The sequence below is a fragment of the Nilaparvata lugens genome, chromosome 8, assembly GCF_014356525.2.
Source record: "Nilaparvata lugens isolate BPH chromosome 8, ASM1435652v1, whole genome shotgun sequence".
NCBI classification, from domain to species: Eukaryota; Metazoa; Arthropoda; class Insecta; order Hemiptera; family Delphacidae; genus Nilaparvata; species Nilaparvata lugens.
In genome coordinates this window covers 4,372,565-4,391,859 of record NC_052511.1, presented here as the reverse complement: position 1 = coordinate 4,391,859, position 19,295 = coordinate 4,372,565, and the positions used below count along the sequence as shown (strand labels likewise).

The following is a 19,295-nucleotide window of genomic DNA, read 5'->3' as shown; positions in this document are numbered from 1 at the left end:
TTAACCGTGATTAACTTTTCGAGAACAAATAGAGAAGGCGTTTTTAAAAAGACGGCTTCTCTGATTGGTTCTCGTGGAATTAATCACGGTTAAAATTCGACCGGTTTTTGTGCAACCGGCACTACGAGTGCTTCATTTAAATCATGTTGTGTGACTACTGACCGAGCTGGGCTGCGTCTGTTCGGATGAGGGAGGGGCGTCGCCATTTTGGTGCGTTGTGCTGCCGTTGGGAATTCCGTCGAGCAGCTCTGGCTTCAGTTCGCTGGCGATGAAGTGCGTCCACAGCGCCAACTCCACCCGGTGTGGACTCCACCAGTTGTCGTTTGCTGCAATCACAATCAATCATGTCAAACTTGATTCACATCGTCACAATTCAAATAACAAGTGTTTTGAATAAAGCCAAATCAAATTCTTTATTTGCATTTTTATTCATTCACTATTTTAAAACATGTAAAGAATTTCTGCACCAAATCCTCAACAACCGCTGATTCTCAGCCAATTGGAGAACAATATTCTGAGTGTCGGCCGACACTCGGTAAGTATAAAGATGGTCATTGGGTGACCATCTTATTCCATGTTATTGAAAATGTCAATTTCTTCAAGCTGCAAATGTGATTTTCGTGTATTGCACTTATATTCATGAAAGAGCATGCACAATGAATTCACATTAAGGCCGGTTACAGAGCATGACCGACCGTCAGTGCGTACGTCAGTCGCGCTTGTCTTTTCCATAGATATTCCATGTATCCGTACAGAGCAGAGCAGGACTGACGGCACGCATGCGCACGGTCAGGACCACGCGTTTTATACTGCGTACGAAAACCATCGGTCGAGCTCGTGCGCATCCGTTCCATCGGTCGACTGACGCGCTATTGAAACAAATAGAAGCTTTCAGAGCTGTACTGATCAGTAACCCGATCGCAACATAACCAATGTGCTGACACCTCTGCCCGACAATCAGCTGATATTGAATTGAATAGCATAATGAATGAATTCAATTAATAGTGTCATATTTGAATTCAGAGTTTTTCCATACATTTCTTAATTTTTTATTGGAAAAATCATATATTATTAGTATTATCTACATTTGTTTGATCCGTAGCTTAAAGTGACTGCAAGTATTCCCAATGGTGATACAAGCTCGAAATAACTCATCAAAATTTCTGATGGAAATTCTGAGGTAGTTGAAAAATGTATCTTCATCCCCAAGCAATGATGTATATAATAATATAATGTATACTAACCACCTAATGACTTACTAAATACTAACTAATTAATAATACGCACAAAAAACTAACAAAACCTACTCTAGAACATGGTACGCCATAGTGGAGTAGGTAAATTTCCACACAAAAAAAACTCAACAAGTAGAGGACACATTATAAGAATTTTTTGTAACTAACTATTGTATGTAATTGATGTTGTAGTTTTAGTTTTTTGGGGGGAAATAAACATTTATTTATTTATAATGGTACTAAATTCCCTTTGAAATGCTCTTTGGGCGACCATCGGGTGAACTTGATATCTAACGTCTTTTAATCTTTCGTTTACGAAGATAATAAGCTGCAATTAAACAATCTGTAAAGGCGTCCATTTTGTGAGTCAGAAGAGCTGATGTATGGTCAGGATGGTGCATACGCACTGACGGTCGGTCGAGCTCTGAATGTGTAAAACTGATTCATCGATGCGTACGGTCAGGATGGTACATACGCACTGACGGTCGGTCAAGCTCTGTAACCGGCCTAAACATTGAGAACGATTTGTTTATTATTATTTTTGTTGAGTGAAGCCACAAATTCTGAGCAGTGCTCAAGTGGCATACAACATGTCACTTTTAAGAACGGAGTCGTATAAATGCAAGCCAATAGATCCAAACTCTTCTTCCTCATCCACCGACAAAATAAAACCACGAAACAAGTCTACAATGCCGGATCCACACTCTCGCCAAGTGCTTACAAATGACGACGAGCGCAAGAGTGTGAATGGCTGCTTTGCCAGCGCTCGCTTTCATTTGCCTTCGCTAAGATTTGTGTCGAGCGAAGGCGAGTGACCAGCCGAGCATCCACAAATAATGGTCACATTGCAGTGTGGATGGAAAGACCAACGTAGCCGAGCTTACCAGCTTGGCCAGCGACTTGGCGAGAGTGTGGACTATGCATTATACAACAGCTATAGATGAGATGAGAATAGCATAGACGCACTAGCGCACTAGAGTGCTTACATTCTTTGTTGAGCCGTTCGACGGTGCTCTGGATGTGCGACACAAAGTTGAGGTACTCCTTGGTTGTGTAGTCGATGCCTTCAATCTCCGGGATGGCCATAAGGCACTCGTCGGCCATGAATGGAGCCCGATCCGGCGCAGCCGCTGCCAGCAGAGCTAAAACACGTCCATTCATAAATTATTTACTATCATCACTCTTTGTTACAAAGATTGTACTATTTCATTCATACCTTTCAATCGTACCAGCAAAGCTATAACAAGCTATTCAACAATTTATTAGCACTACCCTTTCTCAAAATAATTATACTATTCCATTCATATCACACAATTGTTTTCTTTTAGACCCTGGACACACAAAGAGCGATCTACGTTCAGCGATCAGAAAAGGATATAGATATACAGAGGGGTCCAAAAAAATGTATACACTTGACAGTGAATATCATGGTAACACATTAGGTGGGCCGTCCACTGGAACCCATTTCGTCCGAACTAGCATCGGCCGAAAACTATCAAACTTCTCCGAACGATCCCCAAACAAGGAAAGCTATGGATGCTCGTCCATTGCAACAGGTTCATACATCCGTGCACGGCCGTCTCCGGCCGATCAAGTTTTCGATCCGAATTGAATGGGATTTTCCGGCTCTATCCGGTCGAGCTGAGACAACATCATCCTAACCTCAAAATTGTTTCACAGTCTTGTCTGTTTTTGTTTTTTGAATTGTTCTGTTTTATAAAGTTTCAACTATGGACAATGAAAAGTTGATAAGTTTGGTTCAAGAGCATGTTCCATTGTGGGATATGCGTGACAAAAGATATTATCGTCGTGATGTTCAAATGAATCTGTGGACAAAGATTGCTGAACAAATAGGATCTGAAGGTAAGATTATTGTAATTAATAACTAATTTAGTGGATATTTGTTTATTCAATTTTCGAAATCTCAATATAATCATTATTTATGAAAAAATTTGGTGGCTATGATAGTAGTTAATTCAATAATATTGCCACCAGCCATCTACTGAACTAGACTGACGTAAACGGTTCCATTGGACGACCATACTCGGCCGAATTAACAGCCGGCAGATTCGTCCGATCCATCGGCCGAACGGATCGGTTGAATACGGTTCCAGTGGACGGTTACCCTTAGCAGGCCGTTTCAGACCGCCGTTCTTAGCTTGAGCGATGTCTTTTTTGAAAGGCATATAACCTAATGCTAATCAATCTGTCCATTACAAAAAGGCATGGCATCGCTGACGCTACAAAATTTGCGTCGTCAATGCTACGGTTTCCAATGTAGCTGTCTCTAAGTATCTCAGGCAGCCAATGCGCTTTGAGCTAAACAATGACACTCGACCACAGTTCAAAATATCATATACAAAAATAACGAAACATATATTTTGGTGTGAACTGTTCATAGCTTGCGTAGTATTGATACACTGGGATACGAGCTAAATCACCCGAAGACTCTACGGCAATCTAAAAGTTCACGAAAATTTGAAACGGTCTCAAAGTATGAATATGAGCTATTCATGCCGCAACATCTTTTGACAAAGAATTCAACTACAATTCAGAATAAGATTCATAGTTGTACGTTGTTTTCTTATCTTTACGTTCACAGTTAATTAGTGTACAGATATTTTTGGAACCCTCTGCAGATATCCAAGACCCAATTCACACAGAACGGAAGTCGGGCAGAGACGTGGCACAGACGTTCCTTCCACGTCTCTCCTATGTAAACAAATGGTACAAAGGTTTGCTCTGATTACACTGTTTTCAATCATTGTAAATTTGATGAAACAGACACTAGAACCATAGAGAAAATATAACATAAGAATATATCCCATGATATAGGGCGTCGTTTATGTTCCTAATTTCAATGTCAACTAGAACTGATAGGCCACGTAGTTATTTTTGCTATATGAACTTTTTGCGTAGTTCTTTCGTGAAGCCATGTGACACTGGTAGTCTCTCATACTGCGCCGTGCTTACACTCTCCTCCAACAAAACAGAAGTAGTCGACAGCAATCGGCTTGAGATAACAAAAAATGGACTTGAAATTTGGAAGATAAACGACCTTTATATCATTGGATATCTACTTATGCTATCTTTTCTCTATGGTATCACCACAAAATGATACAGCATCACCACAAAATGATACAGTATCACCACAATATGATACAGTATCACCGCAAAATGATACAGTACCACCACAATATGATACAGTATCAACACAAAATGATACAGTATCACCACAATATGATACAGTATCATCAAGGCTGTGCAAGGGCTAAAAATAAACTTTCTACTGGTGATATTTTTCAAAGTTTCTCGATTTGTATATCATCAAGCTATCGAAATGAAAAAGTTTTCTCAGGAAAACATTTTTTTCCGATCATTACTTTTTGAGATATGAGTGCCTAAAGTTCAAATTTTTGGGACAGAACATTTCAAATTCGGTAAGAAATAAATACATGAGATTTAGTGGATAAATTCTTCATGGTATTGATGGATTGAATAAAACAAAAGTTTCCTGAAAATATTATTTTTTGATAAAGTTATTCATTAACCAAAAATAACTTTTTTGAGTTATTTTCGGTCATTTTTAGTAATTGAATAACTTTCTCAAAATTAATATTTTCAAAACATTTTTGTTTTATTAAATCAACAATACCATGAAGAATTTATCCTCTGAATCTCATGGATTCATCTCTTACCGAATTTGAAATGTTCTGTCCCAAAAATTTGAACTTTAGACGCTCATATCTCAAAAAGTAATGATCGAAAGAAAAATGTTTTCCTGAGAAAACTTTTTCATTTTGATAGCTTGATGATATACATATCGAAAAACTTTGAAAAATATCACCAGTAGAGATTTTATTTTTAGCCTTTGCACAGCCTTAACTTGATACACAACACCATAATTTGATACAAAACTTTCAAACTTTGAACGAATTCTACAAACCATGGGATATCTTCTTCTTATGCTACCTTTTCTCTAGGCTAGAACACATATATCAAATCAAATTTTATCAAATTTTATTTGCCATTTCAAATATAACCATTGAGTGAGACAATATAGTCTATATTACCTGAAGCCATAGTCGTTCCCACTCCTTTCAAATTGCTGAGGGCTGTAATGGCCTGTTCCAAATTGGGCAGTTTTCTGAACGCCTTTTTCGTTTCCGCCATAACTGCTCTGGGTGTGTTCACCTTCACCAGATATGACAGCTGCGGGTAGAACTTCCCTCTCTGCAACAAACAAAATCAATAATCAATCGATCATATTTATCAAAATCAAATTAATTAAATCAATCAATCAATTGACCTGTCAATACATTGTGATTGGTGATAAATAATCGATTAACACAATTAAAATCAATTAGCACAATCGATTAAAATCACAATCAACACACATAGTTAATTAATAACATCAGTCAACCATTTTTCATTGCCATTAGAATCTTCATAGATTCAAGGATAGATGTATAATGGAGCATATGGAACGCTGTACAAAATTCCTCATATACCAATATTTTTCAATGCTGTGAATAAGGATAGAAGATTTAAAAATATTATCAGTAGTGGAAGTCCAACAAAAAATTAATTAATAAAATCAATCAATCATTATCCATTGCCCTAAGAATCTCCACAAATTAAGGACATATTCAGGTGAATAGAATAAAGTTTATTCCTTCAAATATACACAATTGGAAACGTCAACCATAAGTTAAATAATTTAACTTATCTTAAAGATCAGTTAGATTTGATCTTAACAAATAATCATGTGAATTCCTTATTCTATGCACTATAATACAAATACTGCCTTCAGGTCTAATGTCAATAGCAAATACAAATATATATTTAGAAATAAATACTGTTAAATATTTCCTCATCCATATTAGAATACTCAGCTAGTGGATAAAGAGAATTTTCAGCTTTTCAATCTATTCTTGAACGCATTTATTGTCATTGCTCTCACATTAAATTGATAGATGCATAACAATATTATCTATAGCTATTACCAATTATTGCTTTTTTCATATCATATGCAGTTCAAAAATCATGTTCTTAATCTATATTATGTAGATTCATCTATAATTTTGCTGTATTGTAAGCTATTGTATATAAATGGATATAAAAAACTGGACATACAGTAATTTCTTCTTCCATTTAGATATATGACTCGAGATTTCTGCTCCAGCATTGTTTTTTTATTAGTTTTTTCATTTTTCAGTGGACTCGCTTACCTTTATTTTGAGTACCTATTCCTCTGTTTTCTTCCTTCCCCCCATTTCTCCCTTCCTTTTTTTCCTCATTACTTCTCTTCTCTTCTTTTCCTGCCTATTACATGGGAAACCATAGTTGGCTAGGTACCTTCCTCTCTTTTTTTCTCTTCTCCAACACACCCAAACACTAAGCCCTTTGTTTTTTTATATTTGTAAAATTTTATTGTGTTTTATTTGTTTCGTAAATCTTTGTAATTTTGTTTTGTCTTGTTTTGTGTGTTTTTAATAAATTGAAATTGAAATGTAAAAGCCAGTATATATTGTAATCTACATAAATAAAGTACTCAATCAATTAAAAGGTAGCTTGTTGAATATTTTTAACGAAATTAATTTTGAACTTGTCTGAACTTGTAATGTGTTGCCTATCTCTTGTATTATAATGGTGAATCCAACATAAGGTGCATAAGAAAGCATATGAAACCCTGTTCAAAAGCTCTATTAGTCTTCGTGAACTTGTAAAATAAATAAATATACCGGGATGACTTAATTCAGAACGATCTACTATAGAAGGCAATGTAAAAATAAAATTGGCAACTTCGCCGTTATATTATTTCCACTAAAAAATAATAATGTCGAGTGACCAGGCTGGCTCAAGTGTGGTGTCAGAGTTTTCAGGTCGCAACTGATCAATTTCAGGGCCTCTGACATGACCTAACGACTGCTAATTTCCACTAACTTTATCTATTTATGACGTGAATCTTGCAATATAGGTGCAGAACCATGAATTCTATCTACTATGCGCAATATGGGTGTAGAACCATGAATTCTATCTACTATGATACTCTAATCTATCTTGAATCAATAATAAATTAATAACAATGTTGCCATAACCACCCATCCTTTAGCGTTATGAACGCTCGTGACTTGACATCAACTTTATTAATTTGAACATACAATAGATAGATCCACGTGCTATTGTTGATAAGCGGCAAAATACATTTCACAATAATGACTATCTCAATTCCCAGCGGACTGCGCATGACTCGTTAATCTTTATTGAGATTCAAATCAAACTGTCAGGTATTCCTCGTAAATAATACCATTGCTTCCCATTGCAACCAATGCTGACACTAAAGAAAATCTGAAACTAGGTCTAGCGCATGCGCAGGAATGACTTGCTATCTCTTGATTGTTGACAGACTTCTTATAGTGAGGTCCACGTTATAATGGCATTATTTGATTAACTTTGGTGTTGCCATCCTTGTCTATCATTCAACAAAGCAGATAGCGCTATCTTTTTCTAGCTCCGCAACGTTGTCAGATCATTGTTAATAATAATGTATGTAAATAATTGATTAACAAGATAATCAATATCAATTATGTAAATTTATTATTAAATTATTGAAATATATTTTTTTGACGAAAAAAAATGATAATTTAGAACGAGAATGAACAGTTGATATTACATCAGATATACCGATATGAGCTGTCTTTTGTAGAAGGTAGTGTCGAGGCAGAGAATCGGTATTGCTCTTCTCCTATCTTCCTCCACTACCATTATAACGTGGACATCACTTAATCAGATTCACGTTATGAAGTTTGTAGAAATGATAGAATTACAGAGTTGCCGATTTTCATATTCCCACTTCCTTTCATAGTAGATAGCATGATTCATGTCATCCTATATTATATTATATCTGATATTAATAGCTAGTTCCTGTTAATCAATTATATTTTATTCATCAAGAAAATATTTTTCAATGATTAAAAAATCAATATTCATAACTGGGATTAAATATTCTGGTAGTTAATATTATGTTTCTTCATATTCAACAGAAGTGAGGAGGTGGAAACTGATAGCGATATGTGCTTCGTTGAATGACAGACAAGGATAGCAGCAACACCAATGTTAATCAAATACTGCCATTATAACCTTAGACCAGTTATAGAATAGACTCGCTGGGAAGTCTAGCCTCTGAAGCCAACATCTACTGCCAAATCCACCCATCTTGACGTCACAACCAAGCTAACAACAATGCATTGTTCAACACCACAAACACACAACAAACTCAAAAAAGTTTTCTATAATTTCTTTACGATGCGTGACGTCACTGCTGTGACGTCGAGATGGGTGGATTTGGCTGTAGATGTTGGCTTCATCGACTTTCAGTATGAATGTACAATGAGCCGTGTCTATTCTATAACTGGTCTAAGATTATAACTTGGACCTTACTATAGCAGCTGTTACAACAGATGCAGCAAACAGTTGTTTTCGCACACAACAGAGACAGTGAACAGCGAAAATATAATTCCCATGACTTCTAATTGGACAATTCTCACTCAGCCAGGCCGATTTAGTATGAATTCCACCATTAGAACTTATGTGAATTATATTTTCACTGTTGTGTGACAGCTCAAGGTTGTCGATCTCTAAGGCCCGTATGCAGATACTCGGTTTCAACGGAGAAATGTCAGCTGTTCGTTTAAACCCCGTATGAAACTCATTATGTTAAATTCAACCATATCTACAACAAGCATAGAGAAATAATAGCGTAAGTAGATATGCCATGGTATAGGGCGTTCATGTCGCAACTTTTACTGTTATCTCAAGACGATTACTGTCGATTATTGTAGATTTTTACTGTTTTGGCCGGGTGAGATTGTATGAACGGCACAATATTGATTGATTGATTGATTGAGTACTTTATTTATGTAGATTACAATATATACTGGCTTATACACATATATACAATAGCTTACCATACAGCAAAATTATAGATGAATTTACATAATATAGACTAAGAAAATAATTATTGAACTGTACATGATATGAAAAAGTAATTTGTAATATAATAACTATAGATAATTATATTGTTATGCATCTACATAAATTGGCGGAGCTTTGGACATATCAATGTCCATTCTTCGGAAAGAATATTAAAAATATCCTCCCCACTAACTCTCTACCAAAAGCTCTATGAAACCAATATGAGAGACTGCCAGCGTCACATAGCTTTATAGGAAAGAACTACGTGGACTATCGGCTTGAGATAACAGAAAAAGTTACGGCATAAACACCCTATACCATGGGATATCTACTTATGCTATTGTTTCTCTATGCTACAAGTAAACGTGGTTTTGCGTTGAACGCAGTGTTAGCATATGACCCTAAGAATTCTGTTAATCACTGAATTATCAGCGAGTTTTAAACTTGTAGTTCTGAGTTTTAAACAGTAGATCTCACGCAGTATTCTCATCCACAAGTACCTGATTGAAACTATAGACCTTATGGAAATACAGCAATAGACTGGCTTCTCCACACAACTGTGTAATCACTTATCACCTTATTTATGAAGAATAATTCTATAGTCTGATTTTTACTCTAATATTGGCGTATGAAGGAGGCTCCTTTTTCCTTTTATATTATCCTTGAAATTTATGCAAAATTTCAAAAAACCTTGTATATGCGTCGACGTGCAATTAAAAAAGGAACATACCTGTCAAATTTCATGAAAATCTATTACCGCGTTTCGCCGTAAATGCGCAACATATAAACATTTAAACATTAAGAGAAATGCCAAACCGTCGACTTGAATATTAGACCTCACTTCACTCGGTCAAAAATCGTCACGAAATTGCTCGATGCGATTTTGTCCGAAATGTGATGTTATTCAGAATACAGTATTTCACTTCAAAAACTAAAACTTGCTGCGCATCATTGCCAGTTGTGAGACTTTAGAAAGTTCAACATTGTTGATTCAATTTTAAAAATATATCTTGGCTGAATTACTGTTTTTGATTGGAGTTACATCCTTCTCATTTAAAAACATTTAAATACTCTTTTAACACAATAATTTGAATGGAGTAATCAAAACCCATTTCTTCTAATAGCATTCCAATTTTCTTTTCTAATAACAAGACCGATTTTCACAGATTTTGAGAACTGTGTCATTCTCAAAAGTCCTATAAAAACTGTATTGGACTAAGGAGCTATTTGAACCTTTGGATCCGCCCCTTCAAAAATAATAATAATAAATAATTATTTAATAATAATTAAAGGGACCCTTAAAAATAAAACAAAAGTAAATTAGAGGCATATGTTGACAAGGCATAGGTTGACAAGGCATATTATAGTGTTGAAGAAGAGTTTTTAAATGATAGGGTGTTATAATTTGTTCAACTGTAAAATTACAGTTATTTTTGTATGTAAAGTGTAGAGGAATGTTATAATTTATGTGACGAGCAATATTTTTGTAAGCTTCTGTAATTCTATTTATTTATTTCATGTATTTTTCAATACCTGTTGACATGGCCAGTTGTAAAGTGTTTTGGCTTAACAAAATTGAATTTGAATATTTGAACTTACCGCTTGCTTCCATTTCATAAGTTGAACTAATTCTTCGTGGATGAGATGGGCGTCCTTTCCCCGTGATTTTATCCGGTTTGGCAATTCATTTTGATACCTGAAACAAAAAATAAAGATTTAGAAAAAATTTATAAAATCAATACTTAGGTTTTTTGAGCGTAAATTTAATGTCATAGTTGGTACACTAAAATCACTTCACTTATATGGGCTAATTTATTCAAATTAATAAAATCAATATCAAAACTTGTAGTACTCTTTAATAAAAAATAATTAAGGTACAAATTCAAATTCTATTCAAATTGTTTCCATATTACACATATATGACAGTTTGAAGAAATTGAAGCAATCATTATACAATAATACCTTATCGTAACACATGTTGTAAGAATCTATTTAGATTTCCATATATAATTACGTGACTATATAGTATTACATAACAATATTTTATTTGTTTCTTATTTTATTGAGGGAATATACCATCATGTATGTGGAAAGAAAAAATATATATATATAATGTGAACAATAACTGCTCACAAAGTGCTTCATGAGAATATTTTAAAGTTTATAATGAAAGAGTACTACAATTTTTATATTGATTTTATCAATTTGGTATATGAAGTATTTGATATTGAAGTTTCAGATTAGAAACACATGACAAAGCAAGATTGGGATAACAATAAAATATTTGAATGTGCATTGAATACAAGTATACAGAACACACAACATATTGCATAAGATTGCATGGAAAGAAATTATGCTAATAAAACAGTAATTATTATGAGAAAAACAGATACATAAGTTACGTTCCACAATAAACGACAAATAAGAGAATAGTAAACTTTGTATTTCTATTATCGTTGATTATATTTTGTCGTGAATAAAGAATAAACTTGGATCTTGAAGCTCTTAACCCCCCATAAATCACAAATTAATGGTTTCAGCAATAAAACTACTCAATCCTTCATTTCAATAAAGAAATAATACAATTTTCTTCTTCTTTTAAAATATTATCTAAATTTGGGAGAGAAATAGTACAAGGAGAGTATCCTTGGTTTTTCTCTCTCGGTCAGTGCTTTCTTTACAAAATAATGAATAAAATATCGGGGACCGAGCTTCGCTCTGGAGTACAAAAGCATAAAATAGTTATTTGTGCAACTAGTGCGCAAAGTGACAGTTTGCTGCACCGAAAGAAACGTTTACGCCCGAGCCGTAGGCGAGGGCGGAATGGTTTCTTGAGTGCAGCAGAGGAACGTATTTCACATTAAGTTTTTCCTACAGTTACCATTGAATATGAAAAGTGGGTAATTATGGGTAAAATTGCCTGAAATCCATCAAATAACTTAGTAGTGTTTGAATGGCGAGGCGGCTGTGTGGTGTGTGCTGTGGTGGCACTGTGCTGTCGTTGTCCTTGGTTATAATATCTACTTAATAATTAGCGCGTTGTGCTTGGTTGCACCTCTGCTCACTATAGCAGCCCACTCACTGTTACCAACTTAATTTTGATTTTGCTGCACTGTTGCTCCATATAACCTACTAAGTATTTTGCGTTGCCATGTTGCAAATCTGGAGTGCAGAAAAATTTTTCCCGCACTAGAGCGGAAAAGTGATTCTTTGCGTTCTGTAATCAGTGCAGCAATGGCCACTTTTCAACGTAACTGTAGGAAAAATTTATTACGAAAGAAGAAATATTATTATTATATTATAATAACATTCATACAGAAATGTTCTTTCTAATCACAGTAAATTGAGATTAATTCCCAGAGGAATGCAAAAATTTCCCTCACAAAGGCCCAGTTGCACAAAAGCCGGTTAAATTTTAATCCTGATTAACTTCACGTGAACCAAATCAGAGAAGACCATTTCAAAAAGATGGATCTACTGGAATTAATCAGGATTGAAAATAACCCGGCTTTTTTGCAACCGGCACTAAGTACCTGATTGAATGATTACAAAAGTTCAACAGCTGAGTCATAATTTTGACACAGTCCCACACACATGAACTCGCTCACTCACTTCCATCACCAACAGACGACGAAATAATTATTATCAGCTGTTTTTCCAAGGATGAATAATAATTATCCTTTTAATGTCCTTCAGCGAGTTTTCCCAGGGATGAGATCTAGTGCAATCGAATCTTTATATTATAAACCTACAATGTTCTGAGTTTCGTGAGAATCGTTAGAGCCGTCTCGAGATCCGGTGAAATACAAACATATAAACAGAAGTTACTTGTTTAATAGTATAGGATAAATAAATACTGCAGTTTTTAGTTTACATACAATTAAATTTAGTTATATGTCAAAAATAAGTATTACATCAAAACAAATCGAATCATACAATCTGTTTGAGATTATAATTTTTATGAGACCCCACTAAATACGCCGTGTCTACAAAGATCTACCAGCTCAATTAAACATTAATTATTCAGTAAGATAGAAATTTGAAAATCATCCTAAATAATGAATAAACTCGTTAAAAATAATCACTAGCTCAGACATTAATGCCGCTTTTTGAAAATGCTTCGGTAATGTATAGTACCAGCTTATCAGGCTGTATACTATGGATACACAAAGTGAGGTTACGTTATAATGCCAGTGGAGAAAGTTAGGAGACAGCATTGACGATTCTCTGCCTTGCCACTGCCTTGGATACCGGTATATTAGATGTAATATTATCTGTTCATTCTTGTTTAAACCAACCAATATTTAATCCGTCATAGAAATCTATTTTTGAATTAACAATAAATTTCCATTGAGATAAAATTTTGTTATAATCCTACATTGTTGAAAAACTATCTGGCAATGTAGCCTCCTATAGCTGATACCGGTTTATTAGATGTAATATTATCTGTTCATTCTTGTTTAAAACAACCAATATTTCATCCGTCATAGAAATCTATTTTTGAATTAACAATAAATTTCTATTGAGATAAAATTTTGTTATAATCCTACATTGTTGAAAAACTATCTGGCAACGTAGCCTCCTATAGAGGATAGCTGATACCGGTATATTAGATGTAATATTAACTGTTCATTCTTGTTTAAAATAACCAATATTTCATCCGTCATAGAAATATATTTTTGAATTAATTAATAATAAATTTTTCATTGAGATAAAATTTTGTTATAATCCTACATTGTTGAAAAACTATCTGGCAATGTAGCCTCCTATAGCTGATACCGGTTTATTAGATGTAATATTATCTGTTCATTCTTGTTTAAACCAACCAATATTTAATCCGTCATAGAAATATATTTTTGAATTAATAATAAATTTCCATTGAGATAAAATTTTGTTATAATCCTACATTGTTGAAAAACTAGCCTCCTATATAGGATAGCTGATACCGGTATAACTGATGTACAGTAATATTATCTGTTCATTCTTGTTTAAAATAACCAATATTTCATCCGTCATAGAAATATATTTTTGAATAAATTTCCATTGAGATAAAATTTTGTTATAATCCTACATTGTTGAAAAACTAGCCTCCTATATAGGATAGCTGATACCGGTATAACTGATGTACAGTAATATTATCTGTTCATTCTTGTTTAAAATAACCAATATTTCATCCGTCATAGAAATATATTTTTGAATAAATTTCCATTGAGATAAAATTTTGTTATAATCCTAAATTGTTGAAAAACTATCTGGCAACGTTGCGGGAAAGGATAGCTTATCTGCTTTGTCGAATGATAGACAAGGATAGCAACATTATAACGTGGACCTCACTACAGTTTAGTGCACCTGAATTGTAGGCCTATTGCAATGGCCGTAACTGAAAGGTTTCATACTGCACTAGAAATTTGAGCTGAGCTTAGAGAGCGTTCTAGACTAGCGGCTACATTCACTTTTCAATCAACCACAGCTTTCGTTTGAGTTTCTTTTTTATAGATTTTACTGTAGACTACCTAACTTTCATGTTCTAATTTTTATTACGTTTCTTACGTTACTCGATAGTACCAGAGACCAACACTACATATTAAACATTATCTTTACTTATCTCTTTTATGTATAGGGCTACTTTTTTGATAGAATCATGCGAATTTAAATCCACAATATTTATAGTTCTAGTTCATAAAATCATATGAATACACTAACATATGATCAAAATAAGAATCTTCCAGCAATATTTATGTATTTACTTTATATCACTTGAAAATGGCATCAATATCCGAAACATGTGATTAAATGAAAAAGACTAAGAAGTTGTCAAAAAACCACTGATTTATTGATAATTAGAAAGACCGGTTTCGGTTATTACACCATTGTCAATCTCTGATAAACTGAGATTCTCTCTGGTTTCTGGTTTATCAGAGATTGACAATGGTGTAATAACCGAAACCGGTCTTTCCAAATATCAATAAATCAGTGGTTTTTTGACAACTTCTTAGTCTTTTTCATTCAATATGAATAATTACCACAATATCAACTTCTCAACTACACAAAAAAAAAATGATGTGATTAAATAATATTCATAAAGGGTACTGAGAAGTATGATTACTCTATGATAGTACATATATCTAATTATGTTTCAAATCATTTCTGGGTTAATATATATTTTGTTATGATTTTTCAATACATATCTCTGTTATGAAAAGTATGATTACTCTTTTATAGTTTTTTTATACTAGTATGGAATTTTCCAATTAATTTAATTCAATTTAGAAGTATTTTTTCAATTTAAAAATTATTTTTGTGTTTATGGATTGTAAATAAATTGAGTGTGTAATTGAAGAAGTATGAATTCACACATAACCTCTAGCTACATTTGGACTGTTGTATAAATTAGAATTGGAACCGTTTTGGGCGTAAGTTAGCCTGTGGTACTTTTCTGTAGGTTGTATAACTCTGAGGCCCGGTTGCACAACAGCCGGTTAAATTTTAACCGTGATTAATCTCACGAGAACCAATCAGAGAAGGCGTTTCTGAAAAGACGGCTTCTCTGATTGGTTCTCGTGAAATTAATCACGGTTAATATTTAACCGGCTGTTGTGCAACCGGCACTGAATGATTGAATAAATTACGTTCAAAATTTATATTCCCGATTTCAGAGTTTAGTTCAAAATACATCTTCAACAAATTTGAAAATCTACTTGAATGATTGAATCAATTACGTTCAAAATGTATATTCTCGATTATAATATTTAGTTCAAAATACATCTTCAACAAATTTGAAAATCTACTTTGTGAACATATTTAATAACTGAAAATTATGTGAAGTGAAGAGCTACAAGACTTGACCTATTTCGGACTATGTGTAACCCTGTTTAAATTTCGGAGAGGAATAGCACAAGGTTACCTTATTTTTTCCCCCTATAATTTATTTTGATGATGTACTTATTGTATCGATGAATTAATAAATGAATTATAAAAATTGAACATTTATCAAGAACGAACAAATTAAAAAGTGAGGACGGATTGATAAATTTATTCAATCATTTTACGAGTTTATTATATTAAATTAGAAATCATTACTGACACATGGTTTGACTGACGTTAATGATCAAATCTATGAAATCTATTAGGCCTACAGTCGACAAAAATACTTTGGAGCAAAGATTTATAATATTTGATTTTATTGCTTAATTTCAATTGAATGAATAAGGTACTACTACTGATTCTATAGTGAGCAGTGGCGTAACGTACACCCCCGCTGACCCTGCGGCGCGAGGGGGCCCGGGTCCCTAGGGGACCCGGATAATATGAAGGCTAATATAGGTTTTCTGAAAAAATAAAATTACCCGGTCTAGGGGGCCCGGTTTAGGGCCCGAAATGATAATTATATATTGCCTACTTTAAAAAGAAAAATTAAATAGTCATGGAAGTAAGCAGAACTTTTATTGTGGAAAATGACAGGTTTCATTCATTGTGTAAGAAGAAATATGCAATAGAACAATGTTATCAGTCTGGTTATAAATTAATATCAAGAGAATACAAGAATAGTAGAGAATAATGAATAAGGCGAGAAAGAAAAACAATCATTCTTCAAATCTACTCGTAATAATAATTATAGTTCCATTGATAGAGCTTCAATAATTGTGTGCTGGTAGTGAGCTTATTGAAAAATTAGGAATGTTGTTTGTTTAAAACATTAAAATTTATACATTCGGTGAGACAATCCAGACTGAGACTATTCAAACCACTTACTTATAGATAAGATTTACTTCTTTTCTCTCTGATTCAAACAAAGATTGTCACAATGGTTCTAAAGTAGATCGTTATCTTTATTTACTATCTTTAAATAAGCATTGGAGGAAAGAAATTATTTTCCCATTGAATTCCTGAACATATATACCCTATAACATATATGTAATTCACTCATGAAAGATGTATGTTCACATTAGAGTTTAATGGTTGGGATTAAGGGGAAGGGGGCTGGAGAAAGATGGTACGATTTTAGAAGAGGGGCCCGGAATTTTTTTTGCGGGGGGCCCGGTTTGGAAACGTTACGCCACTGATAGTGAGGTTCACGTTATAATGGCAGTGTTTGATTAGCAATCGTATTGCTATCCTTGTCTATCATTCAACAAAGCGGATAGCTCTATCTCTTTCTAGCTTTGCTCTGTTGCCAGATCGTCTTTTAACAATGTAGAATTAATAATTAAGTAGAATTGAATAAATATATTAATCTATGAAACTAATCAGAAAGAATAATCATGTAGCCTAAGTAAGTTGGAAGTTAGGGAACAGCTGAGAGGGGTGAATGTAGTCTGTTTACCATTCCAATTAAAATTGTAAATATAACCTATTTCAATGAATGTGAGATTGAAATGAAAGAATCCTTATAGTTAAAGTAATTAAAAACATAAAGAACTTGAAAATTAAAAGAACTAATCCTATAAATAATTTTAATCTCAAGATAAGTCAAAAAGATAAGTCATATTAAAAACTGTGAAGCTGATATTTTAGGAAATGTGGTTTGATGGTCTAATTGAATAAATTGAATGGATGGCAAATGAATGAATGATTATGCTAGCTCTAATCACACTATAACCTGAATGACTAAGAAGTACATAAATTTTCCAACTACAAGTACAATATTTATTCTACAGCAGATCTTAAGTTATCAGAAAAAATTTAATCCTACTATTGTGTGTTGTACAGTTATTGTTGTGAGGTGACTATTGTGTTTGCTTAGTTACTTCTTAAAACCATTTTACTAATGTAGCAGTTAACAAATTCCAACTGTTCGTTAAGGTTGTCACTGTTTGGACATCCAATGATTTTTTGGATTTCCATTGCTTCTAAAATATTCAAAAGCCTTCCTTTTTCGCATACATGTAGAATGTTCACATCTTTGGTGTGATCAAAGCTGTGTCCTGCCGTGATTAAGTGCTCTGCAAATTTGGATGTGTCCTTCTTGTGCTCCCATGCTGTTTTGTGCTCTAAGATCCTGATTCTGAATTTTCTTCCTGTCTGACCTACATATTGGGCATTGCACTCCCCACACTTCAACAGATACACTCCACTTTTATCCCATTTTTCAATTTTGTCTTTTGACATGTTCAACAGTTTGTGTAGAGTTGGAATGGTTTTGAAGGCCACTCTAAAACCATTCCTTCTAAGTAGCCTTCCTATCTTCTCTGAAACTAATCCTAAATATGGTATTGTGATCCATTTTACTTCATCCTGTGGGTTTGAACTTGTGTATATTTCTTTCAGTATCTTCTGGTTTTTCTTCTTTTGGAGTAATCTAATTATGAACCTATTGTTGTATCCATTGTTCTCTGCAATTTTTAGGATGGTGTCCAGTTCTGTTTTGAAATCTGTGTGATCTAATGGGATGTGTATTAGTCTGTCTAGCATTGAATGGAATGCTGCTGATTTATGTGATTGTGGATGGCAAGATGAGTTTGGTATAACTGTGTCCGTGCTCGTAGGTTTTCTGAATATTGCAAATTTGTGTTTTCCTTCTTGTTCACTAATAGTTAAGTCCAGGTAGTTGATGGAGTTGTTGACACCCACTTCTTTTGTAAACTTGATGTTTTGGTGGATGTTGTTGATAAAGTTGTGGAATAGATCTAGTTGTCTATTTGATCCATTCCATAAGCAAAGAACATCATCTACATACCGAAACCAGTACCCTATGTAGTTTCTGAAACGTGGAGCATTGAGGATTTCTTTTTCAAATTTGTCCATGAATATTTCCGCTAACAGTGGTGAAAGAGGTGAGCCCATAGCTAGTCCTTGTTTTTGTTGATAAATATGGCCATTGAACTTGAAAAAATTTTGGTTGGTGCAAACTTCCATGAGTGTCACTAATTCGTGGATCTGATCTGGGTTGATAGGTGAGTTTTCTAGGATAGTCTTGGCCTGTTCAATGCTTTCCTGTACAGGGACACTAGTAAATAAATTCTTTACATCAAATGAGACTATGGTGGAATTCGGTGGGAAATTCAACTTGGATAGTTTTTCTGTAAGTTCAACTGAGTTTTTAACACTATATTGTGGTTTGAATGCTGTGTAGTTTCGGAACAG

General features: G+C 34.0%; 1 protein-coding gene across 1 annotated transcript in view; it reads right to left on the bottom strand.

Annotated features, from left to right (window-relative positions):
• The window catches only part of LOC111064313, a 39,404-nt gene that overhangs the window by 5,546 nt on the left and 14,563 nt on the right, over positions 1 to 19,295 (bottom strand). Inside the window, exons 2-5 of the mRNA XM_039433767.1 lie at positions 10,812 to 10,908; positions 5,309 to 5,468; positions 2,222 to 2,377; positions 163 to 326 (exon numbers count right to left, since the gene is read on the bottom strand). Coding sequence (XP_039289701.1) covers positions 163 to 326; positions 2,222 to 2,377; positions 5,309 to 5,468; positions 10,812 to 10,908 — 577 coding nt within the window. The remainder of the gene's footprint in view (positions 1 to 162; positions 327 to 2,221; positions 2,378 to 5,308; positions 5,469 to 10,811; positions 10,909 to 19,295) is intronic.